We start from the raw sequence: 26,319 nt of genomic DNA on the forward strand, positions 1-26,319 counted from the left end.
TGCGGGAGAGCCTGTCCATCCCAACTACCGTGGGGGACCAGGGACCACCCAGCACCTGTCTGGTTCCTTCAGATGTTCTCTGCTGCTTTGTCTCTGTATCAGCAGATACAAAGGAGAAATGGATTGAGCTGTACATTTTATTCTGTATGTTATAGTGCTTTCTTAATAAACTGCTAGAATAATCCATTCCTCTTCGGCAGAGGCCTGGCAGAAAGTCCTCTGGAAGTCGGTGCTATATTTTAATTGGGTTATCCAAAAAGCGCCCTTCTCTTTGCCCGCAGGGAAGACCTGAGCTATCCGTCATTCCTGCCTCAATTTAAGAGGTTGTATCAGCCTCCATCATGCAACTGTGGTATCGGATTTGACAGGAGGGTTGTGCTGCACAGCGCTTCTTTCATGTTCAGAACTGACCATTATGCAAGGGGAGAACTGGTGGAGGGAGGGTGGTAAGGTTTTCACTTATTATACCTTGCTTTTTAGGGCAAACTTGTTCAAATTACTTCCAGCCTTAAATATTTGCCCTAAAAAGTTGTTCTGGAATATAGAAATAAGGTTGCTAGTGCATATTTACAGTGACAGACAGAAAGCTTGTGTGCTAGATGACTTGCCATCCCAAAGCACCCCTAAGTGTTCGTACCCCACCGGCTCTGTACTGCACCCAAGCGTGGAGAAACCTCACAAAGCCCCATTTACCTCGAACGGTCGTGAAAAACCTCAGCAAACACAGGTCTGGATGCTCTTTGCACCACTCTGCAACTGCACTGAGCTTCGACCTCCGAGGAGAAATAGCTTGGAGTTTTTGTTGACTTGTGGCAAGCAAAATATTAGTTTTCTCTTTGTGAGAATAGGAGGGCAATTTGTTTCTAACTGACCCCATAGTGGACCTGAATTTGGGGTTTAAAATACTTCAGTAGTGCTCCCATCCTTGTACACAGACTACCATATTACACGTAGATCATTCTGTAAACCTCCACTTCAAATGGGTTGTCTGCTAGTCCCAGTTCATGTAGTGGCTGTCCTGCATTTATAACCTGTACAAATATGCAGAAACTGCCAACTCTTGCCTTTGCTGATGGCTTTCTCGCCTCCAATCCTTCCATCTGTGTGTTTCTCATGGGTTTCCTTGTCTTGTCTAAATGTAAACTCATCAGGGCAGGGACTGTCTTCTGTTGTCTGTAGGACTTTGGCCATTGCGGTGCTGCCAGGAAGGCTTTTCACGGCAGAACTTGTATGATGTGTCCTCCTTGGAGGTGTTTGCTCAGGTTTCATTGCAAACCACATCAACTAGGTTCCGCTTGCTGAGTTGCTAAATAAAAGGCCATGCTGATGAGCTCTGTGATCTGAATTAAAACAGGATTTTCAGAGCTGGTAACAGAGCTTGGAAAACCCAGGAATTTATCAACTCCAAGATATCTTACAAGTCACAGAATCACAGAATGCTGCTCTTCACGCAGGTGGGTGGGCAGGGAGAGTGGGGGGTTAAATGATGCTGTGTTGGTGTGAACATTTCAACTTGTTCCTTCCTCTGGCAAGCTGCACAATGACTTGCAGGGAGCACAGACGGCTGCGTGGCCGGGCTGTCCTGCACGGCGGAGCGGGAGGCGCCTTGGCAGCGGTGGTGGTTCTGCGCCGTGGTGCTGGGTGTGCAGGAGCTCCTGCCTGACTCACAGCCTGCCCCACCGTTCGTGCAGGTCTCCTCCTCAGCAAGGAACTCGCTTCCCAACTTAGCTCAGGCGAGCAGTCCCTTTCCTACTATGTTTGAGAGAAGGAGGTTGGCCTGCTCACATGTGTACTTGAATAACCCGTCTGCAGGACAAGGCGTAGATCCAGGGCCAGATTGTCCATGGGGAAAGCTGGTGTGATTACATGGTCCTTCGTGGTAGAATTTGCAAGTATTTGATGTAGATGAGTGGAACATTTCCACTTTAGGTACATTTTCCAGCTTTAGGTACTGCATTGTAAGCAACAGCCATTTCTTGCTTTACCTACCTCCCTTGGCAGACATGTTGGAGTAAAGTAGAGGGATGTAGAAGGAAGCGTACACATCCCTCACAGCTGGAAAAGTAGAAGCCTGTTTTGACTAAGAAAAATGCTGTCTTATTATCTAGGTATTGCTTTTAGATGTTCTGCCATGTTCATAGAATGACAATGCTAAGCAGTTAGCTGATGGACACAATAAATCCTGATGTGAACTGGACTTGTTCCATATAGTCTTGTTCCCTCTCTTCTCCAGCTCTAATAGTGTCATCTTCATTACTCCATGAATTTTCTTTTGCTTCCAGTTATGAGTCAAATTGTTCATGGTTCTGTCAGTGCAACTGAATGTTAACGCAACTTGCTCTGTAGCCTGTCACCGATACCAGCCCTCAAGCCCAGGGATGCAGAGTATGGTCAAGGTTGTGTCTCTCTAATTTGACTCTCATTTTTCTTGCAGGCATGGGCCGTGGAGAGAGCCTGTTAACCCTTACTATGTCAACACGGGCTACGCGTTGGCACCAGCGACCAGCGCCAACGACAGTGAGCAGCAGAGCATGTCCAGTGACGCCGATACGATGTCGCTGACGGACAGCAGTGTGTAAGTACTGGAACCATAGCGTGTGTGTTGCCTTAGTAGTGGTGCTGCTGTTGTCTTAGTCTTGGGGAGGCATTGCTACAGCTGGTGTTCGAGATACAATATCTTCTCAGTGTCAGACAGAGCTTTCTACTTACCTGGGTACTTCTCTTGAGGTTTTTTGCTGCCAAACTGTGCTCAGTCTCTGATGGCTCTTCAGTAGGATTGTTGACTGACCAGTTTTAGTTGTCTGGTGAACAATCTAACACAACTTGTACTGATAAGCCCCCGCTGAATCTTTTTTGCTTTTTTCTAGTTCCTACCTTCCCGACAGCATCCTGTATCTCACCCATGAGATACCTTCCTTAAAGACGGTCTGCAAAGGGAGAAAAAAGGGGTTATGAGATTTTGTTGTGACTGAATCTCTGTGATAAAGAAAAGGATTTGGGCAAAAATATTCAATGTTTGGTCTGGTTTTTAGTAGTGCAAATGCAAAGTGTCTTTCTGTAGAGCAGAGGAACCCTTTGATTTTTCAAGCAAAAGATGACAGGTTTACAGAATTAGGAGAGGTTTTTATTGACAGCAGTGCTATAAACACAAAGTCCTGCAAGAGGCTCATTTAGTGTCACTGTGAATGTTAGGAGCTGTCAGACCTTGTTGGAGATACTTTCCAGCCTGTGTCACGACTGTTCTTAATGGGTGCTGCAGCAGTTCCCCACCTGCCCTCGGTTAATAAGGTGAGCTGGTGGGTGTGTGACGTGTGGTGACTGTGTGAGCCGGTCACCAGCTCCTCACACCTTCCCCATGTCGTGGTGCAAAGTGGAGAAGGCAGACCTTGGCCAAAGGGGCACGGGAGGCAGAAGATGCCCCTGGGACAGAAAGCTGTAGAGGACCAACCGCTAATTAAAAGCTCTGTTTGATACAAATCCAGCTGCTTTGCCACATCCTACTGTGATTCTTCATATTCATCAATTTATATGGAGAAGTACTCTGAAGCCAGCAGGGGTCATGTAACTTCTTGTTATCAGGAGAGACAGATGTAAGAACTCTTCAAAATTAATTAGCTTTTAACATTTTCTTTTCCACTGGTCCAGCGGGTTTGTGGGGCTTCACAGGTGGTTATACCTGTGATAAGTTGTGATCATTTATGCCAGAGTTCTTCACCTTCCTAATTTTTATTTCAGTAGCCATAATTTATTTCTTTCACAGGCAGAATAATTTCTGTTTGACCATTCTATGCATTCTTTATTCTTTGCTCCATTTTTCCCTTAAGCATTTTATCCCTTCTATGCCCACCATAGGCTGCTTCTAGGACTTTAATTATCACTGAAACATGTGCTGCCTTCTGCTAATAACTAGCCCAATCTCAGTGGTTCATTTTAAGTAAGTCTCAAAAATCGTAAGGCTAAACCCGTGATCTTTCTTTCTGTGCATCTCAAACTGGGTGCATGCAGATTGATCCTTAAATTGGGATTCTGGACATATGGCCTTGACCTTTGACTTAGGAAGACTCTGTGTGCTTTCAACACATACTCTTCATTACGTCCTTTAAAACTCCAGTACCAGGTTTTGTTCTGTTTTTACATGGCATTGCTCAGCCTGTCTGCCTCCCGAGTTTCAAAGGAATTTTTGCAGAATTGCTCAAGGCAGCAAAAATGAAGAACAACCAGACGCAAGTTAAAGAAGGGACTCCTGCTGCTTGACAAGACTTGCATGTCTCGGTGCTTTGAATTTAGGCCTTCTCTAAGGAAAATGGCAATAAAAGCCTCGTTTGCTGGTGAGTGAGGTTCTTCCCTTTGTGTGCTGTTTACATACAGCAATCGGGCTCAATAATAAAGAAATCTGGCTTCTGCTCCAAGGCAGCATATGAACAGCATGTGATCCCAAGGCAGGAACCTCTGTGACCCTCCATCAGAGGGGAATGTGTCTGGACAATCAGGATGCAAATGTTGGTTAATTGAGGAGTACTAATAAGCCGGAGAAGCAGGCAGGCGCATTGGGGAGTGTGGTGTGATGCAAGGTGTGCTCTTCCAATGTTGGCCAACGCAAGCCTGTGGACAGGGCAGGCACACTGTGTGAATGCTGTACTCTTACGTATTGCAGTTGCACCAGCTTGCATCCAGGCTTTGATATTGTATGGATCACGGCACAGCAGGGTCTGGATGTGGCTGCATGCACAGCCCAGCTATGCAAACCTGCTGGTAAGGACCTGGGCGATGCTCTGGCCCCCTGAGCTGGGGTGAGGGGAGGCAGGCACAGGCTTTTTGGACCGCCCAGTGTTTTTAAAAGTCATTTCTGTGGTACCAGCTACAAGCACGCTTGCCTAAAAGACAAACTTTAAACAGGATGCCTTTCTAAGCACTGGTAAATATTATTGTAATGGGTTGAACTTATATAACGAATATGTTATCAGTCCCTGTTGTTCAAGGAGTTTGCTTTTGAGTGGCTTAAAAAACATTGCTCTTAAATGCCTGTGCTCCGCTGATTATTTTTCAGTCTTCCTGTGTCATACGAATTCCTCTGCCCTTGTAGGCAAAACAGCTCTGGTCCTCTCTGCTGAAACCTGTTTTTATAATCAGCACGGCAGCTGTGTTGTTTTAGCTGGTGTGTGCGGGGGCAAGGGCTGGGAGGACACGGTGGAAAGCCCTGGTGAGCGCTGGCCCGGCCATCGTGCCGTGGGTGCAGGTGGGACGAGCTGCTGGTGCTCAGAGGTGGGTCAGTGGTGGGTTGGGGCTTTGGGGCTCTGCCCCCCACCCTGGGCTGCTCAGAGCCTGCCCCAGGCTGCTTTGGCATTTCTGGCACATCTAGAACTTCTCCTGCCCTCCCAGACAACCCCCCACATACAAAGAGCATCTTCCCCAAGGGGAGGAGACAGTCTCTGGTTGGGGGTTTGTCACAGCAGAGACTGTGAAGGAAAATTCTGGTAAATCTAGGTAGGAAGGTAACATGCGGGAGCTGAAATGCATCAAATCGCCAGTTCAGACACAGAAATGCTTTAGGTCCGTCAAGAGCTTAGATGGGTGAACAAGAGGTAATGTCTCCTCTTTAGCCCAGTGTTGTGGTCCAACTAAACAAGAGTACTCCTTCCTCTGGGTCTTATCGTGTGTCCTGGTTTATCTTGGTTGGGAGATGAGCTTTGTCTTCAGGAAGCCAGTGGGCTTGGCTGGAGGGATCCCTGTTCTTCCGCAGCTCCAGCTGAACCTGCCCTGCAGTAAGGATGGTCATTCCCCAGAGCAAAGAGGTTTAGGACAGTGCTTAAAAAACCTCGCAGATTAAATATTTTTCCTCAGATGCCTGACCTTAGGCCAAAATGCCTGGCCATTTTCCCATCTTCTCTATGTGAGAGAGGTCTCTTGGTGACGGTGGTGCTTTGATAAGAGTATTTGGTAGAAAATACCAGCTTCACTGTGGATTTGTTTCTCGTCTTTCCTACAGGCACTGATCCAGAATGACCTTGAGTTCTGCTGTATTTCATAGAATCATTTAGGTTGGAAGAGACCCTCAAGATCATGGAGTCCAACCATAACCTAACTCTGGGACTAAACCATGTCCCTAATTTAAACAAGTTTAACAACTTTTAATTTAAAAAATCCTCAATGATGATTTTTAACTGCTTAGGCTTAATGGTTGGGTTTGGAGGCTGTTTACGGACAAGCAAAGACAGCCCTTGTTTGAAGAGTCCAACTGCAGAGCCACAGCAAAGCCTCCCTGCTCGCTAGAGGCCCTTGCGGGTCTGTTCGGTTCGGTTTGGAAGCCCCCACCTCTCCCCCATAGCAAACCAATTGCATTCTCATTAAGTAAACGATAGAAATCCTCTTGCTCCCCCCGCGTTGCATTTCAGCACAGAGCTTTCTGGTACTAGGGAAAATCACGTGATGAAACAAGGAAAAACTGTTTGGGAAAGTTTTATTTTAAAAGTAGATGTGCTGTAAAAAAGTTTTGATTTTTTTTTTTTTAAATATATATATATATATTATTTCTCTATCTATTGAAAATATCTCAAAGCAAGCTACCTGACAAAAGGAAAACAAAAGTACGGTATTGGTTTTCCTTGCTTTCCCCCCATCTATTGAATAAGGTTTTGTTGGGATAAAATTAAAGTGCTTATCTTTGAATTTGCTTCCTCTGGTTGAGTTGGCACAGTACATTGAACGAAGGAATGTTCCAAGTTCAGAGGTGGCATTGGGGAATCTAGTTAAAATGACATCAAAGGCAGCACAGCAGGGCTGAACATGTGTTTGAAGCCGGATAGATTAGAGGCCATTATCAGCCTTTCGCTACTGTGCTGGGAACAAAAGTCGCTCTTTCCGCTGGGACTGCTGCTGGGGAGAATTAAAAAAAAAAGAGAGAGAGAAAGAAAAATTGCACCTTCTAATATAATGCCGCTTTTCCCGCAAATGGCTCTGCGGCTTTAGCGTGCGAGTTGTGTTCTGGGACCCGGGTTTTGTGCGGTGGTTAAGCTGAAATGTTGTCTATTGATGCTGACCAGCAATGGCCGTGGTAATCCCCAAGATTTATTTTTTCTGTAAAAATTGCCAGTTGTTTCATTGCCATCCAGTCTGGAAAAAGCCGTGGCATGTTGCGATAAAACTCTTTGACCGTCGTGACTCTTAAGTTATTTTTCAAATGGAGGTTCGTCATTAGGGAAAATGAAGCCACCTAATGAAAGCGATGGGAATGGCCCATCGGAGGTGTCCCTGCCGGGCGCAGCCAGGTGATGCTCCAGCTCCCGCATTACCTGCAGCCACCAGTCAGAGCTGTAATTAGCTTGGCTAATTTTCTTTTCTCTCATTTGTCTTCCTACTAAAAAGCACTTGTCATTAATCATAGGTTTCATTTTATTTTAATGGTGTTTAATTTTGAATGCCTGGCTTACTGCATGAAATTGTGTTTGCCTGATGTAATTTGGTGGCGACTCTTGCTTGCGCCCGCGTTTCCAGGGAGGCACCGGGTACGAAGAGCTGGTGGTGACCTCCTTGCACAGGCTGGGGCTTGTAACTCAGGAGCTTTGCACAGAAAACGCTGCAGTAAATTGTGTTTCCCTTGCCAAATGGCATCTTGACTTGAAAACTCTGCTGGTTAAACTGTTTGGCTTATGTTCTTGAGAAGCAGCTGTGCTTGGCGGTTGGGGAGGGGGATAGGTGCTAAGTACATTTGGCTTGTGCAAACATCTTGTTGCTGTGCGATGTGCTGGGGCGGGCTCATTCGCACCACTCGGAGTGGTGTGGGGTTGGAAGGAGACGTGTGTGCAGGGAAGTTATTGGGTACATGGTCAAACCAGAGCCCCCCTTCATTTCTGTGCCATTGCACAGCTTCCCCAAGCGGTTACTTTTACTGATAAAGGGAAACGTGTGAAATAAAAAGGGAAGACTCCAAATTGCCAAGCTCCAGGCTGGCATTTGTTTTTGCATTCGTTGATTTTTCTCCAAGTAACACAGTGTCACCAGGACATGGGCCCATGTCCTTATCTTGTAACCGAGCTCCAGCTCACTCACAGTCTCCTCATCCCAGGGTGTAAGCAGGGTGGTCGCAATAGTGAGGACAAAAATGTGGTTCCTTTCTTCACCCGAAGTTAGGCTCAGCCGGTGATGGTTTGCAGTGCTTAGCCAAGTCTGCTGGCTCTGACCCTCTGATACCCATTTTTGAGACCCACGTGCACCCATCTTTGCAGCAGGGCTGTGTGCGGGCTGGCAGAGCAAGTCTGTGCCCTACCCCACTCATGGCAGAACTTCTGACTGAGCTAGAGATGGTCTTAAGAGCAGCAGAGCCTACCTCTTCACTTTGATAAGCCATTTGAGAAGTTGTCGTGCTCTCTTAAAAATAGATACCTTGTTCCATGACCGAGTTCCCCTCGGTGTAGATGTTCACTGAGCTCCCCCTCCTCGCCTGCCCTGTGGTTTACTGTAGAAAGCAACCAAATATAAAAGGTACCAGGATATGGTCCAAGTCCTTCTCCCTGCCCTCTGCCTTGGGCAGTGGTTGCAGGAGCCCTGGTTTGCTCTGCTCCCAGCGGATGCCGTCTCAGTCACCCCCAGCACCCAGTACCAGAGTGCTGCTGGTTCAGGGACCTGGGCAAGCATCGTTCCCTGCAGGGATTTGTCCTGCTCTGCTGTGTTCGCCCTGGGCGTGCAAAGCCTTTCTCAAATGTAAAGAGGTTCCCTACCTGCCATTCCATGGTGACAAGGCTTAAATGAACGTAATGTATCAGAGGACTAAAGCAGCGCATGTTGTTGTTTTATTCTGGCAGAGATGGGATCCCACCGTACAGACTCCGAAAGCAGCATCGCCGAGAGATGCAAGAAAGTGCCAAAGCAAATGGACGCGTGCCACTACCTCACATTCCGGTAAGTAGCACTGTCTCCTTCCCCAGAGGTAAACATGCAAAATACATGAGATCTCTAGTGTATAGTTGCTCTGCTTGCTCAAGTTTTAACCCCCCTCTTAGTGCTGTATTCATTTGGGGATGTTTTAAGATGGAAATAGACCATGCTAAGAAAGGTCTTGGTAGCCTTCTGCCAAACCCATCATCCAGGGCTGCCCAAAACACATAATTTTTCTTAACTGTTCAGTCAGTAACCAGTTGTTTCTCCTGGATGAGAATGGAAGCGCTGGCTGGAATCTACCTGCAAGCAGGGTATGTGCCCTCAGGTGAGCTGGAGGTGTTTGTGGAAGGTGTAGGAGGCCGTTGGACGTGAAGGCTGATGTAGCTCTCAGCCAAGGTTGGCTGGGGAGAAATGCAACTGTCCCGAGCGGTATTTCTGCACTGGGCAGCCAAAGGGAGCTGTAACCTGTTCTCAAGGACTCAGCAGAGTCTGCCTGGGGGTATAAGGCAGGAGAGTATAGAAGGTGCAGGCATAAGTGTTTCATTTGTCTGAGATTGTCTCCCTGGTTGCTCCAGGTAAGCAAACAGCTTTGGAGGATGATAATACCTGCTAGGGCTCTGCAGCACCAGCTGCAGCTCTGCTTATTATTATTTTCTTTCTGTGACAAGTTACAGGTGACATTTAATATCTAGCAGGGAATAAAGGTACTTCTTTCCCCTTTGGACAGCTGGACTCCAGCACAAATCAAATAGGGAGAAAAAGAACCTCCATCTGCTTTTTCCAGAAGTGCCTTCAAACTTGACACAGCTGTTCTCATCCTGCCTGCTCAAAGCAGCACAATGCCAGCAGAAATACACCCTTGTTTTAATCTGATTTAAAAAAAAAAAAAATCACTCTTTGTTTTGCCTTTTAAAATAGATTATTTTCCTTAGATTTAAGAGGGTCTCCTATGCTTTGATCACTGGGTTGACAATAAAAGCCCTGGCCGCGGACGCTCACTAGCCATCCTTGCTCAGTCACCTCTCTTTTCACACAGTTGCTTTCACAGTGTGGTCGCTGTTGAAAAGGCTGGCTGGGTGCCTTTTTATTTCGCTTGATGCCATTTTTACTGTAAGCATGGCTTTGTTAGAGTTGAAGTTTGAAAGCTTGGCCTTTATTTTTTGTTGTTGTTGTTGCTGTTCCCCAACAGTGGGAACTACCGAGTGAATATTCTCCAGCTTCAAAGCTTGTCAGTGGCTTTACCTTTTGGATAAAAATAATAGTGGCTTTCTGTTGATTGTGTGCACTGGCAATGCCTCGACGAACTGCAGGTTATAAACTCAGAGTATGGAGCATTAAATATGTATAGTGAGCTCTGCTTTAATGAACTTCCATCTGCCAAACATTTCTTTTGTTGAACAGAATAAGTGTCATTCCAGCAGCAGTTCCTTGCAGGCTAATTAGTTTTACTTAGCATTAAATTTTATCGACCTTTTCGGAAACCAGTTAAAAAAGAGGGGGGAAAAAACCAAGGTTTAAATTGGCCACCTGCTGCTTATAAATTTTTATATTATCCTACTTATCTACATGGTCTTTTAGAATTACATATTCCTCCTAAATTACACACAGGAGCTTCACAAGGATTTTTCTGTGAAACATCCGCTGTTCCCATTAGGTTCTGCGCCGTAATTTTAAGTCCCAGGGAAAAAGGCATCTTGACGCATATTTATATGGGAGTGGAGGACTGAGAAGTCGAGTTAGTTCTAGTCTTTCTCCAGGGAATAAAAGTTTGGTTCAGACATTCTGGCACCTCCTGCCAGCCAATTACTGACACAGAATTGGCATCGACTTCAGAGAGGCTCTGCTCTGCCCTCGCTTATCAATCAGCCAAGAAAGGAGAAGGTAATTAGACAATATGTTTTGACAACACCGGCGTGAAATGTTATAAAGCTAGTCTTTTAAAATCACCTCTAACTGCACGCTTATTGAATTAAACTTCCCCAATTAGCAAGGAGCCATGCAAATGTTGCTTTCCGAAGCCGGTGGTTTGGCTACCTCGCAGCCCGTGGCTAAAGCCGTCTCCTTCAGTCGCCCGGCCCTGGTGCTTAGTGTGATTTTAAACGTGCAGCAATGACTAAATTGCAGCTTTGGTGAAGGTCTTTATGGACTCGTATCTCACCAGAGTAGCCAGAGTCCACACTGATAGCGCTTGCAGAATGCGTGGCATGTTTTCCTCCTACTTCCGAAAAGTCGTTTCAGAAGGCCTTTGGAGACCTTACCATTCTCTTACAAATGAGTTATGGGGCTATTACGCAAAATTCCCAAAGAACTTATATTGCTTTTAATAGCAGCACTTGTAGTTAGGTCCAGAAGCTATGAACTGTAGTGATTATACATTCAGAGGAGACTGCCGCTGGTTTCAACAGCGGTGCTGCTGCTGGATACCGAAGACGTGTGCGGGTTGTGTAGGATGCTCTGCAGCCCATCCCGCTGCGTGGACGGCTGCGTGTTCCACGCTCACAAACTCAGTTTGGAAAAGCGGCGTTTGTGAAATGGCGCTCTGCCCAGGAATGCTGTGGTGGGTGAAGGTCTCTAGCAAGCAACGAGACCTTCATTTTGTGCCTCTGGCAGGATCCCGTTACACAGCATGTGAATGTTGCTTTTCATGTGGTTTTCTTCTTGGATTCAAGCAGAGCATTGGAACACCAAAGAGAAAAGGAGCAAGCAGGGTCCCAAAGGAAGAGTGAAAGCCCAGAGAACGCAGGGCTGTACCTGTGCTGTTGCATTCATCTGTTCCCAGGAGAGGATGGGAGATGCTCCTTTTTCCCAGCAAATTTAGAAAAATCCAACCTCAAGCATTATGACTTGGGATTCCTTTTTTTGTTTGCTTGTTTAACTGCATTAAGAAGCCATTTTGGGATGTTCTTGCTGTAGCTTGATCATAGGGTGGGAGCTCTCCTGTTCTGCCCCACAATCAAGGAAGCTGCAGGTCTTTACGCTATTCCCACATGAGAAGAAAACGAGTAGAAGCAGCAGCAGAGTGGGTCAGGCTGATTGCTGAGCTGCCCCAACAGAATGTCCTCTGTGCAGAGGTGGCTTGCATAGTGTTCTTGAGTGGAACGGAAGGTTTTGAGTGAGCGCCCTGCAGCGCTGCACAAGTAAGGAGTGTACAGGAGGAGCCCTGGCCTCACGCCGCCTGGAGAACTACAGCAAAATGAGCTTTCTGCTCCTGCGAGCTGGGAACCTGCTCAGAATCCCCATCAGCCATTTCATGCTTCTTTCCTCTAATGCCTTGCAGCAGCGGGGCTCCTCGCTAATCCCTGAATGCTGCGGGAGTCAATACTGAAATCCAGCTATCCATGAGCTCTGCCACGCGTGTTTCTAGTATGGAAGCACCATTTATCCTTTAATAATGTATGTCACAGTGGAATGCATTATTAACCTGGGAAATGTGGAGGTTCAGAAGTTCTTTCTCTTGGGTCCTCTAGCCTGCCACCTTCACTTCATCTCCAAGACTGACTTGTGGTCTAACATCAGCCACTCAAGCGTCATGGAGGCATCAAACCTCCTGTAGGTGAGGGAGATTTACCAACATGGAATTCTTTGGCCCAGTCGGATCTGTTCAGCCCAACGCCGGGATCCCTGGGGCTGGTTAGAGACCTCTACCCAATGATGACATTGGAAAACTTGCTGTTTCATCTCAGAGCAATTGGGGTTTATTCTTCCCAAGAGGAACCCCCAAGCCACAGTGAGATTCTTCCCTTTCTGCCTTTTCACATATAGATCATAGTAAAGCTGCACATTTAGGGTGACAGTGTGTTCTGTTGTGCAGCTTCGTCCTCAAACCTCAGTTTCTTAGGGAAGGTGAAATCCATCAAAACCCAAGAACAGCATATGCCTGATGTAGCAAAATCCAGGCAACTCCCAACGCCCTGGGTACAGCAGTGACCCTGAATGTCTTCAGCTCCTCGTTAGAGACAGAGCTGTGGTCCTTGAGCATTGCTGGGCTTGGAGGGAACCACCTTGCTGTGCCAGGACTCGAACACACAGGTTAGCAAACTTCAGCCTTTGCATCCACTGCTGTCACGGGCTTGGGAGAGCCTCTGGTTTGGGATGCTGCATTGCATCAAAGGTCATGAAAATAAAGGGAAATTCTTTCCAGTTCTGCTTTTCTATGGAAACTGCGACGGGGAGACCTGAGACTGTAACTGCTGAGCGCCAAGCTGCCTCTCATTAGGCTCATTAAGTTTCTAATGGAGCAGGGCTTGGTGCTGCTGTCGTGTAAACAACTGCAGAGAGAATTGGCACATCTGAAGTGGCAGGAGGGAGCGAGCACATCACCTGGCGGGTTGCGACTTGTCAGGTGAGACAGGGATTTCCCTCCTTGGGAATGGCTGGTTCTGGTCATGGGTTTGGGGTTTCTGATGAAAGCAGACGCCCTAGCCAGAAGTGCTCCCCCAGGCTATGCAAGGGGAATGGGGAATCATCGCTTGTATTCTGGAAGCTCCTCAGGGACTAAGAGAGGAGGGACCAGCTCTGCCACATCTTCCCGCATGATGGAGCACATCTAGGAATCATTTCTGGGCAACACAAGGTCCTTGTGCTGGGACAACACATGTGACTTCATCCATTATGCCAATATTTCAAGACTAAATGTCATTTTTCTTGATAACTTTTTTTTTTTTTTTTGCAATGTTTCTTTTTAATACAGGCCATTGATTTGCAGGGCTGGAGGTCCTGGTGGCAGCAAAGGCTTTGTCGTCCCAGGCTGCGCCCTCTCCAACAGCTGCATCCCTGGGTGAAGGGGATGGCTGTTTGGGGCTGTTCCCAGCTCGGGTGGCTCAGTCCTGCCTGGGACAGCGTTGGGTCCCTCTGCTGTCGTGGAAAGCAGATGCTAGAGCAGACAGTCCTCTTGCCCACAGAGCCTCATGGTGTCCCCAGGGATGCTGCAGCCCAGCACCGTGCGGTGTGGAAGACGAGGTGGTGGCAACAAGCACTGGGATGGGGTCTTGCTCTTGGTGAACAAAGCAAGCGGTGCTTTAACTGAGACCTCAGCAACCAAACCTGGGTGTCATAAAAGATATCTTCAGCTTCTGGGTGCCATCAGGAGGATACTTACTGCCTCCGTTTTTCTTCCTCTGCCCTCCACTCAGCAGCTGGCAGAGTGGAAAACCAAAATGATTTGCATACTTCTGTCAGGTTTTGAGGCAAAGCATTATTTTAGTCTTCTGCACTGATCTTTCGGTTGATCTGGGTTAAATTCAGGTGGTCTCTTATCCTCCTTTAAAGATTTCGAGCTCGATGGCTGCCTCTGGTGCTGTATTTGTTCTTTTACGATGAATTATCTCATGTCTTCACATTTAATTTTATCTCTGGTCTGACAGAGTGTATATTTCTCTCATGTTGGTATTGAAATATTTCAATGCAGGTTTTTATACTGTTGAATTTTCCATATATTTTTTCCTCCAAATTAAATTTTTATCTCTGCCTTGTCATTTTAGTTTTTCTAGTATTTTAATAAAATAATGCAGAGGGGATAAAAATGAGGAGAAAAATACAGCAGCTGATAACTTCATACTTCACTACACACTCCTCTTATCCCAGAGCTCAGGAATTTAGGGACAAAGTAACTCAGCACAAGGAAGGAAGGAATGAATGCCCTTGAACTTTCATAGATATTCATTTGTTCACCCAAAGCAAGCAGAAAAATGGTATCTCTGCGCTTGTAAGATTGCTGTATTGATAAAGCAAGCAGGGGATAGTTGCACAGCTCTGAAGGGCTGAGACACCATCCTGCAGGATCCTCTAGGAGGAGATGATGCTTTGTGGGAATCGTGGCTTTTTGTGGCTGGGCTGGGTTGTAGCAGAAGGTTGAGGGAAGTAAAATGTCTTGGAGGTTGCCCAGGGAGGTGGTGGATGAACCATCCCTGGGGACATCCCAGGCCAGGCTGGACAGGGCTCTGAGCAACCTGAGCTGGTGAAGATGTCCCTGCTCGTGGCAGTGGTGGAACTGGGGGAGCCTTGAATTTCCCTTCCAGCCCAAACTGTTCTTTGAGTTGACAGGATTTCCACTCCTCTTTGTGGCTATGGGCAAGATTTGCACATTTCCTGGCTCACAATGATCTACTTGGGGTAAGCTGAAGAAATATACATAAGAGGTCTTGACATCCATCCCAAAGAGGGGTTTGATGCCGAAAGACCTTGTTGCATTGTGGCTCCAGAAAGCCTTTCCCTTAGTATGCAGAGCTAATGCTGGCTGGGGAGCTTGTGGTGGTGGCTCAGCATCCAGCCGGCCTGTCCTCCCTCAACTCCCCGCCAGAACGAGTGGCATTTTCAGTTAGCAAAGCCTCCAAAGTAAACGTGTAATTTTTTTGGTGCATCTTTTGCTAACCCCTGGTGTGTTTTTTCCTGCAGCGTACATACCGAATGCCAAAGGATATCCATGTTGAACCAGAGAAGTTTGCTGCAGAACTGATCAATCGTTTGGAGGAAGTACAAAAGGAACGTGAAGCAGAGGAGAAACTAGAGGAGCGCCTTAAACGCGTTCGAGCGGTTAGTAGCCTCCTTGCCTCCTCTACCAGCCTGGGGGGCTGTGTGTGTACCCTGCACCACAGGGAGCTTTCAGCTGCTATGGAAGCAACCGGGGTGACCACTTCCCTGCTCCAACAGCCATGGTCATCGCTTGCATGGGGGATTCTGTAGGCTCCCATTGCCCCAGGAGCTTCCACAGTGCTGTTCCCTCTTCCATGCAGGGCTCTGTGAGCTCCAGCGCTCCCTCCCTGCCATAAGGTACCAGCTATGGCACAGCAGTGCCTGCTTTTGCCACCAGTTAGGGGCTGTGGATGCCCTCCATCATCTTCTCCAGCACGCTAGCTCTCCTGACTTTGTGAGCAATTCCTTCTGTGCGAGCACGGGGACTATGTGACAGGGGTTTGCCTTCCCCTATGGGGTTTATGTGATCCCTGTTTCTCCCAGAAATGGTACCCAGATGGTAGGTGATGTTTTGCTTGGAGGTGTTTGTGTCTGCCATCAGGCTGTTCCTAGCACAGCCAAAAGGGCTCTGCCCATCAGTGCCTAGCACATCCCTAGAAGATTTGGAACTGCTCAGGTGTAGCATCCAAAACCGCTCTCCTGGGCAGAGAAACACAGTGACTCCATGTGGGTGACTGGGGAAACAGGGCCCCTGGCACTGCTGGGGCCTGGCAGAGCTCAGGGACTTGGTAGATGAACCATGGGAAGCGTGCAAGGCCTTTAGCTCCGCAACAAGCTCCAAACGGAAGAGAATTCACTATTGGTCATCTAGTATTGCCTGTGTGGGACATCCTATTCCACAGTGTTGACACTGTATCTTCTGTGATACTGCACCTCCCAGCTACCTGTGCATCTTGTGCTGGGGTATGGGAGAGCTTTTAGAGGACATCACAGTGTTACTGAGCATCACCCATATCAGTGTAACTGCATCCCTGTGTGAAGAAATCACGGGTGTCTGCAGTTAATAGCTCCCATGGCCCTGAGGCAAGGGCTCTGTGCACAGGAACTCCCAGCTCTCCCCGAAAACAGAGGCGTGAGTGCCCATCTCAGCTCTGTGCTGTGGGAGAAGCTGAGCCGCTGGGGCTCCAGGGCAGAGCCTTCAGCCCCATTGGAGTATTTTAAAATATTCATCAATATGTTTAAATGTTTATCTTTTAAACACAAAAAAGAGCTGTAGGTTGTAGTATTTGCTTTAAATTATATGCATATTTCAAATATGGAGAAGTGCAGAAGGCAGAGGGATCTCTAAGCTTCCCTCCAGCTCCAGGTGTTGTCCAGATAGCTCCCTTCACATCTGCATCCAGCATCCAGCCAGAAAAGGCCATGAGGTGCTATTTTGTGATTAGATTCCTGTTCTTCTGGAACTGGTCCATTTTTCTCTCTGGTACCTATTGCTCTCTAGACATAGCTGATTTAACCAGCAGCATTGTCTGCTAACACAGTCCTAGAGCACTCTTCATCCTCCTCCCATGGCAGCCTCCACCTGTACCAGACTACATTATCCCAGCCCTCTGCCTCCTTGAAGAGTCTGCCAGTAGCAATACCGTAAAATCAGCAAATACCTATGTGCCAGAGAATAAATTGAAGTCTGTTTAAACACATTTTTGTGTGACTTAATCTATTTTTAAGCCCAGGACTCCCACTAATGCTATATATTAAACCTCTCTGCTGTCTCCAGAATGTATTTCATTGACTGGCTGGCATCTGGCATTAGCCATTCAGGAAAAACTCAGAGTAAGCAATTGTAGCTTTTTTAGGTCAGCGCTTAAGGTGCAGGAGCTGCTGGTATCAGCAAGAGGAGAGCTTGCATCCTGATAGATCACAGGGATTTTGTCTATGACCTGAGCACCAGGACTACAGGGTAACCTCTTACCAGGTCAGCATGGCTCACTGAACAGCAGCACAGGGAAAGCCACGAGCGTTAGTCACACTGGGTAGTTATCAGCTTAGCAGAGAAGCTGGGAATATTTTGCAAAAGCTAGGAAAAACAAGATTTTTTCTCACCCATGCTGAGCAGTCTGCAGCTTCCCTTTCAAAGCCACATCATGCAGTAATGTAGAGAAGAGGCATCTGATTTAGAGCCAAACGGCTTTTACTGGAAAAACTGTAAGATTTTTTTTAAAAAATAACTCTGAATTCATTAATTTTTCTGATTAACTGATTAAACACAGGAAAGGATTAGAGGATATGCATGTTCCTGTATTACTTTTTGAGCCACTTCAGCCTCATGTCCGTGTATGGAGGCTGCGGGATCGTATTGTACAAGTCAGTATCGTATCATACAGATCGCTCTGTCTTTGTCTGAACTGAGCGAATTGAAAATCAGCCAGGAGAAGCAAAGCCAGTGCTGAGATTCTCACTGTTTGAATATAAAATACTGCCTAAATAAAGAGGGGTTTCATTTGCACGATGATTGAAAATGTGCTCGTGGTTAGGTGAGCTGTTTCGCCCTACTGACCAGTAGCAGCCTGATGGGTGGGACTGGGAGAAGGCAGAGGAGAAGGTTTGCAGCAAGATATCACTTGCCCATAGCTCATCAGTGCAGATTTCAGCCTCCAAATTCAAAGGGAAGGGCACCCCCGAGCTTGCTGCAGAGCAAAAATAGCTCAGCAGACAGTCAGCAAAGTTGAAACCTGCATCTCTCTTGCTGCCGCTCCCGGATGGAAGAGCTTTCTGACAGTATTATGTCAACCAAGCACCATCTAGTGGTTATGGCACCCGGGGCTGCCCGGCTCACCGCAGTGAGATGCTGAAACGTGGCTCTGGAACTCCCACCAGCCCTGTGTCAGGGAGAGCTAAGTCCCTGGAGGAGGCGGCCCCCCAGCCCTGTGGGTTCCTTTGGTGTGAAACACTGCAGTTTGCATGTGCCTCCTTGGTCCTCGTGTTGTCTTGTCTCCCTTTTCTGCAGCGCGGGCAGGGCGAGGGTGCTCGGGGGCAGGCTGGGCAGCGGGCTGGCGCGGGCAGGGTCGGTGAGAGCGGGGGTTGCGGCTGCGTTGCTGGGCTGGGGCTGCAGTCGGGTAACCGGGCAAGCAGCACCCGGCAATGCACCGGTGCATGCGGCGGAGACACGGCGCAGCTCTGCCGTGTCCAAACTACCACCTTACCGTCCCAGCTTGGGCTGCCCCGACCTCATGCCCTTTGTTGTTTTTCCCACTGCAGACTAAGAACAGTGAACAGATTTAGCAGAACTGGTATCTGTAGCCTTGACTCAAACCTTTGGCCTCTGCCCTGCTCAAGGAGAGAGGACAGCTTGAGTTAGGCACCCAAATTTCTTCATTAGCTGCCATTATCTTCTACTCTTGGGTCTTTCCTACCCAGTGTGAGGCTGAGACCAGCACCTGGGGGAGAGAGAAGGCAGCTGTCCTGGGGCTGCATGCACACCCCCTGCCCCAGCAGCACTTGCTCCTGACTGGGGTCCAGATCTCCTGTGCAGTGACACAGATGAGCTGAGCCGATGCAAACCAAGAGTGAGTCGATGCACCCATCTCCTTCCCTCAGTCCACCCTGATCTCAGTCTCAGAGCAAAGCAAAGTTCCGTGTCCCAGTTTTTGGCAAAATAGGGTTCTGGGCAGCCAGAGGATTTCCCAGATCCCAGGCACCCATCTGGCTGGACCACCCTGGGTTTCCAGGGCCGTGCCACCCCGCTCCAGTGTGACAGCAGAGCCAGAGCTCTGGGCTCTGAGCACGAGGACAGGCTGCCGTTCCTCAGGGATCTGTGCCGGGGTCAGATCTTGTCCTGCACTTTAGTTAGTGTTTAAACCTATGAGTTTTCTAGAAAGTAGGTACCAGCCCTAAAAGCCTCCCAAGTGCTGGGTGCGTCTTCGGGCTTTCATAAACTGAAATAAACGCTTACCCCAGTGGCGGGGATTTAGTCAGCACGTGCTTCCTCTTCTCCCCAAGTGAGGTGCCCAGGGACAGTGGTTGGCAGGCTGCAGTGTGACAGACTGAAGGTGCCTCTGAACTTCTTCAAAGCCATTTAGTTAGAAAGTGATGCATCCCCTCCAGACACGGGCATCATGTCGCCCCTCAGGCTTGCGGCGCCCATGCCTTTGGCACTTCCAAAGCCTGGCATTGTCCCTGGCTTAAGTTTGAATCCCCCAATGTGACACTGGGAGGAAGTCTGTTATTTGCTTTCTTGCTGTGTGGTTGGCAGCGGAGACTTTGAAGCTGGTTAGCAAGTGATGGATGATGACATCTGACAGGCAAAGCTGACGGGAGTCAGTGTTCTCGAGCAGATGCATTTGTCTGGCCGGGCAGAGATACCCTGTGCTGCAACTCATTTCTTTACTGTGCCAAAGGAGGAAAAGAGAGCGGGATTAAAGGACTCACTGGAATCCTGCTTGTGTAATTAAAAAGAATAGGAATCCTGACTTCCAATAGAGAAACTTCATAAATATTTGAGTTTATGTTGGAGTGTAAAATAGTTTGTCAGCATCAAAACTGTGGCTGTCAGCATGGAGGAGTTTTATTCTTCCTGGCAAGGACTTAAGAGCTGCTAACAGTGTGTCCTGGACCGTTGTGAACTACAAGAACAAGCAGTTAGTTCCAACTTGTTTCTTTATCTGTGTGAAGTGCTTCCCTCCAGCCTTAGCATGCCCAGGAGAAACTGATGTTTGATTTTCAAAACCATTCATGCAGCTGTCAACCTTCACTTGGCCCTTTCTGTTACAAACCCGCTGTTGGCTTTGCCTTGTGAAATAGTCATTTGGGTGAGAACCCCCCTGGTCTCGCCTGACTCAAGAACAATTTTGCCACATATCCTGTAACTTTGGGCTTTATCTGATGGGCTTTGAAGTGATGCCTTACCAAGGGCTCGTAGGAAGTCGCAGGTACAATGCGGTAAGTTGTGTTTCCGCTGCTGGTTGTTACAGAACCACTTTCAAGGGACTTAGGGAGCTTTCTGGTAAGGTTCTGCCTGCTCATACATCCGATTGAGTTGTTAGGCTCGTCAGAAAGCTGCATCTGTAAACCCTGGTAGTGATGTGTGGGCTCCTTGTCGGAGGTGGCCTCAGTCTCTTCGGGTAACATGTGGAGACCCTTGCTAATGGTGGCTCAAAAAGCAGGTACAGGGACCTGAGCAGCTCTGCTTGGTGTCAGCAACACTGCACAGGCTTGGATGGAGTATCAGGAAATGTTCTGCAGGAGGGTGGCACAATCTGGGACAGGTCTCCAGAGGTCTGGTGCATCTCCCTCTTGAAGGCTTGCAAGATCTGGCAGGACAAAGCCAGGCCTGACACCCTCAAGGGTTGGCTGCGGGCGGGCGGTGGGACTGGAGACCCCTCCTGCTACCCTGCTGTCATTCTCTGATTGTCCTTGTGTTTCTTGCAGGAAGAAGAAGGTGAGGATGCAGATATCTCTTCTGGTCCCTCGGTCATTAGCCACAAGATGCCTTCTGCCCAAGCCTTTCATCATTTTGCTCCTCGTTACTCTGAGATGGGCTGCGCTGGGATGCAGATGAGAGATGCTCATGAAGAAAACCCAGAAAGCATCCTCGATGAACATGTCCAGCGTGTGATGAAAACACCAGGCTGCCAGTCTCCAGGACCTGGCCGCCACTCTCCTAAGCCACGGTCCCCAGAAAGCGGCCACTTAGGAAAGCTGTCAGGGACACTAGGAACAATTCCTCCAGGACATGGCAAGCATGCAACAAAATCAGGAATGAAACTGGATGCAGCTAACTTATACCACCATAAACATGTCTACCACCACATCCATCACCACAGCATGATGAAACCAAAAGAGCAGATCGAGGCCGAGGCCACTCAGCGAGTGCAGAACAGCTTTGCTTGGAATGTAGATTCACATAACTATGCAACAAAGTCACGAAACTACACTGAAAACTTGGGCATGGGCCCTGTCCCCATGGACTCGTTAGGCTACAGGTGAGTCCCAAAGCTGTGGCTTCTCTAGGAAGCTCTTTCATAAATGGGCTGTATCGTGCCAGTGAAACAGGGTGGTTAAACCACGTTTTCTCCTTAAAACCTGTGCTGTGAAATGGTTTAAGGGCTGCCCACTGCTCTTCCTCTTTAGAAATTGATGTGTTCCCTGATAACCTTTATAGACCCCTTTTAATGTCTGTGATCTGGTGCTGAAAGACACCCTCTAGTCAGGGTTTTTAATGGCCTTAGTGGTAATGTAGGTTTTCTGCTCCTTAAAGCAGTGGAGGTGCTTAGAAACCCCTGTATCAGGAGTTGCTAAGTATAGAGCTGTGCCTCGGGGTCTGGGTAACCACTCTCCTCAGGTATTCGTGCCAGGACAGAAACGCTCTCCATATTGCAAGGCCTGACCCACTCACCAGAAAAGCTCCTTTCTCTTCTGTCGAAGCGATGGACGCTGCGGTGCTGCTGTGGCACCCTGTCCTGAGGGGATGTTCTCTGGGGCAGGGAACCCTCTGCCCCAGAAAGACGTGGAGCTGCCTCACGGGTTTTTGTCCAACTTCCCTTGGCCGCTTCAATTCCTGCGTCCCGTCTGTGCTGAGAGGGAGCAGCCCCAGGGGAGAGCTCTGCTCACCCCAGCTCCCCCAGGCACTGGGTTTGGGGTGATGCTTTGCAGCATACCAGGGGTGGGATCATTGGGGATGATGCCTAAATTTTCCCTGTTTATTCAGAGCTGTTGCTTCAACAGAGCACAAGTCTGACCATGCTGGGTCAACCCAAAGCCCCGTCTAGACACAGGACCCTCTCTAGCGTGGACTACACTGCATATTAAGGGGAATTTAAGAGGGCATATTCGTAGCTTTCCTTCCTCTGGCACAAACTCACAGTTCCTGACAGATTAGGGGCTGCGCAAGACAAGAGTTTGCATCTCAACAGTCTTGTTTGGCACCACCCTGTGGTGGCTGGTCTGGCTCCTTGTTGAACCCAGCTGGGCTGCTGTCCCCATACCCCTGCGGCTGTGCCTGTGTCTCTGGGTTTACTACAACCTGCCAAAAAAGATCCTTTTTTTGGTTTGCACTGAAAACCTGCTCCTGGATAATTTCATTTGATACCTGCTAGGTCTCGTGTGGGGAGAAGCAGAGAAGCTGTCAGTTTGCTCTGCCTTAGGAGATCTTCAGCAACCTCTCTCCAGGCTTTTTCCCTAAAAAATCAGCCAAGCTGCCTGGGGACCTGTTGCTCCTCTGTGGTGTTAAGGTTGTTTTTCCTGTAGGGAGGGAAGGTCCTATGGAGTGAAGTGGGTGGCTGATTAGGGTGGTCCCATGAAGCCACAGGCTGTGGCAGTGACAGGCCAGCATGGGTGAATTCTGTGCGGCCCAGTGAGCGTGGGGCTGCCCAGCCGGGCACGTGGGGCTGCATGTGGGCAAGGGGCTTCTGTAGGAGCTGTTCCTGCAGCCATAAGCATGGCTGGAGTGTCAGCTGCTGCCTGGAGCCCGTTTGGCCACCATGTTTGACGTGGCTGGGCTTCCAGTGCATGAGAGGCAGCCCACCCTGCTGTGGTGTGATCTTCCACCCTGATGTGAAGCCTCAGTTCAAGTCAGGGTGAGAAGTAGATGCTGGGCACGGCAAATCAGCGTTTTGGGGTGTCAGCGAATTAAGAAAGGGCTCAAGTTTCAAGCAGTGTCTGGCACTGAAAGGCAGCTGATGGATTGCAGCCCAAGAATGAACCTCATGCTCTGTAGCTGGTAGCTGGATGGAGAAGCCGCTGTGCCTGGGTCTGGCTAGTCTTGCTTTAGCCTCAACCACAGCACGGCTGGTTTGAGCTGTGGTAGAGCCAGGGGGCTGTGCAGGGCAGCCAGGGCCACTGCCATGAGCAGCACCAGACCCTGGCAGGGCTGAGTAAGTCTGGAGATAGATGTGTCCATCCTCTGCCACGGTCTGCGGTGGTTTGGCTTAGGCAAAACGCTAATGTCTCAAGCTTTGTTCTTGCAGTGGGAAAGCAAGTCTGCTCTCAAAAAGAAATGTTAAGAAGACTGATTCAGGGAAAAGTGATGGTGCCAACTATGAGATGCCAGGATCTCCTGAAGACGTGGAGAGAAACCAGAAGATCCTTCAGTGGATCATAGAAGGAGAGAAGGAGATCAGCAGGCATAAGAAAACAAACCATGGGTAAGGGCTGGCAGAGCGAGGGGTCTTCACACTGTTGTGTTGTGTCCCCTGCACAGGGCACGTGTGTCTGGACTGTCTGGCACTCTGCCTTGTTCCTGGAGACCTTGGGGAGACAAGACTTCACCAGGCACAAGGGTTTAGGCACTTTGGAGACTGAGGATTGATCAAGGGCTGTAAGGGCTGTTTTTGTGGTTGTGCTAGGGGAGGGTTGCAGCCCCAGGAGAATCTCACAAGTCACTGCTGTGGTTCTGAGGTGGATAACATGGCGTACAGCAGGCAGGATTATTCCTTTAAGCATTTGCTGTCTGTAAATGCCTGTTACTCCTGCAAGGTGCTGATAGAAATGCAGAATCTACTGTGCTGGAGTCATGGGTCCTGAGGCAGCAGTTCAGCGTGGCTCAGGGTTGCCCAGCGTTCAGCTTGCTGGTAGCATCCTCTGGGCTGGCCTCACCTGCCTTGAGCAGAGCTGAGGACATGGCTGGCTCAGGGATCTCTCTGGAGCTGCGCAGATCCACAGGCACAGATCCTCAGTCACAGTCTGGTCAGGCTCTGGCAAAAAACAGCTTGGTGGGTGCCGATGAGAGGGGTCTGTGGCCTCGTCCCCACTGGCGCAGCAGCGCTGAGTGGTGGAACTGCTGGTGGTTTCCTCCATGCTGGACAGTGGAAGCCAGGGCGGGTTGCACTGCGGGCAGCTGAGGCCAAGCGCCAGAGCCATGGGTGGTGCCAGGTCAGCAAGGAGCCCGGCAGCAGAGTCTGCCCCCGGGGCTGGGGAAGCACGAGCGCATCCCTGCAACGTCCCTTTTCCAGAGCTGCCGAACAGTGGCTCATGGAGAGGCTCCCAGCCTGGGAGGACGTCTTCTGGGGCAGTGTCACAAATGGTGGAGCTGCATTTTGCTTGTTTTATTCTTATGTATTTTGTGCTTGATGAGAGCCCTTAAACAGACCTGTGGGCTTTGTGTCAGGGCTGGGTTGCTCACCCTGATGTCTCAGGACTTGCTGTCCTGAAATCTCCTCTAGAGGTGGATGGTGGTCCCCTCTCCTTGGAAGCCGTGCTGTAAGGAGGTTCAGTTGTGCCCATGTGCAGCTGCAGGAGCAGCAGATCCGTGTAGGAGTGACAGTGCACCGCAGCAGAGCCACCCAGCGGCCCATGTAAAACCTTTGTGTTTGTGTGCAGATCTTCAGGTGCTAAGAAGCAGCTGTCCCATGATATGGTCCGACCCCTCTCCATTGAGCGACCTGTTGCAGTGCATCCATGGGTCAGTGCTCAGCTCCGGAACGTCGTCCAGCCTTCTCACCCCTTCATCCAAGATCCTACCATGCCACCCAATCCAGCTCCCAACCCACTCACCCAGCTGGAAGAAGCTCGCAGGAGGTTGGAGGAGGAGGAAAAAAGGGCTGGAAAACTCCCCCTTAAACAAAGGTATGGTGATACGGTCTGGTTGTGCATGGGAGGGAAGCGGGGGACTGCTCTGAAGGTGGGCAGCTGAGGGACATGTCCACTCTGCTCTGGTCTCCAGCTCCCAGCAACAACTGCATGCAAGCCTGAGCAGAGAGGTGAGAGAAATCTGTCCCAGTCCCTCTGATGTGGTGACACAAGTGCCAAAACCCACCGTGAGGACCTGGGCTTGTGGTTTGTGGCTGGAGAGGCTGGAAATGCCCATGGGAGGGTGGGGAAGGGGGTGCTGAGAGCTTGAGGAAAGGCTGGGCAGGGGGAACATGCCTGGAGGGACATGGGATGGGAGAGCTGACTGACTCCACTCATTTACACTTGCACGATGATTTCAAAGGTTGGTGTAGGAGCAGAATTCAGCAGGACGCAGCAAAATTAAGTGCAGGACAAGATGTATTTGCTCATTATCTACATCTCCCGCATCCCTGTGTCCCACTGCAGCAGCAGTGGCTGCATGGCCCTGTCCAGGTCACTGCATCTTCCTGGGACTCAGCTCCTGCCTGTTGCAGAGCAAATTCTCCTGCTCCTGTGTTATGTGTCAGGGAAGGTTGTTCACCAGGCACATGGAGCTCTCAGATGAAAAGCGTTTTGGAAGTGCTAGATAATTACTGTTAACAGCTAAAAGCACTTAGTCCCTTAAAAACATTTCACAGCTTTATAGCTGTATTCTGAGAACTTGAAACTTTGACATCTGACTCTTAGAAACACGAGTGTAATTTTAAAAAGAAACTCTGTTAATTGCCGAGCTCCAATTATTTTTGCTTGCAGTGACCATGTAGCAGACTTCTGCGTATTTATATCAGAGCACTGATTGAAAGCCAGGTAATTAGAGGGCTCTCCCAAGTCAGGATAAGCCAAGTTTATTTGTCCTACCTTTCAGTTGGTGTAACTAAAGAGGCTTTATTAGTAGAGTTGTTTATAGTCATATGAAATTCATGCACCTTCCCCAGAAATGTCTAGATGCAGATACGCACTTCGGAAACATCAACCTGGGCTAAATGAATATACAATTAATACTCTAATACTAATTTGGTGTGTATTGTAAGCGTAGCTTTTGTAAGAATCCTGTGGCACTGTGGTAGGTGCGGTGCAGACCAGAGGGAGGACACGCACTGGGCTGCTCTGTGTTCGCTGCCTCCCCACAAGGTCCAGCTCTTCTCCTGGTGACACAGGGTCCCCCAATGTGCCCCATGCAGGGAAAGCCAGGGAGCTGTGTTTGCCGGTGGGGAACTGCTCGTGAAAAGCAAATGTGCCTGTGCCAAGTAGCAGGCAAGAATGGATGCAGCGGTCCCCAGGGATTTCAGGGTGTTGAAATCTCTCTGCTGGGTTTTGGCAGGATTGGGTGCTCTGGCTGGAGTACACCTGAGCCAGCAGCTTCTTAGAGAGCTCCTGCTGTGGTTGGCAGAGGAGCCTGCCTGAAAACAGACCTCACGGCTCTTTGGA

The 26,319-nt window shown here is 48.9% G+C and overlaps 1 protein-coding gene across 2 annotated transcripts in view; it reads left to right on the top strand.

The window, feature by feature from the left end:
* The window catches only part of AXIN1 (axin 1), a 70,108-nt gene that overhangs the window by 37,913 nt on the left and 5,876 nt on the right, over positions 1–26,319 (top strand). The window contains exons 3-8 of one of the 2 annotated variants that reach the window (XM_082064730.1): positions 2,435–2,575; positions 8,799–8,895; positions 15,268–15,405; positions 20,713–21,266; positions 23,250–23,426; positions 24,601–24,846. In XM_082064730.1, the coding sequence (XP_081920856.1) occupies positions 2,435–2,575; positions 8,799–8,895; positions 15,268–15,405; positions 20,713–21,266; positions 23,250–23,426; positions 24,601–24,846 (1,353 nt within the window). The remainder of the gene's footprint in view (positions 1–2,434; positions 2,576–8,798; positions 8,896–15,267; positions 15,406–20,712; positions 21,267–23,249; positions 23,427–24,600; positions 24,847–26,319) is intronic. The other variant, XM_082064731.1, reaches the window with a different exon arrangement.

Source organism: Streptopelia decaocto, assembly GCF_964273445.1.
Source record: "Streptopelia decaocto genome assembly, chromosome: 13".
Lineage (NCBI taxonomy): Eukaryota > Metazoa > Chordata > Aves > Columbiformes > Columbidae > Streptopelia > Streptopelia decaocto.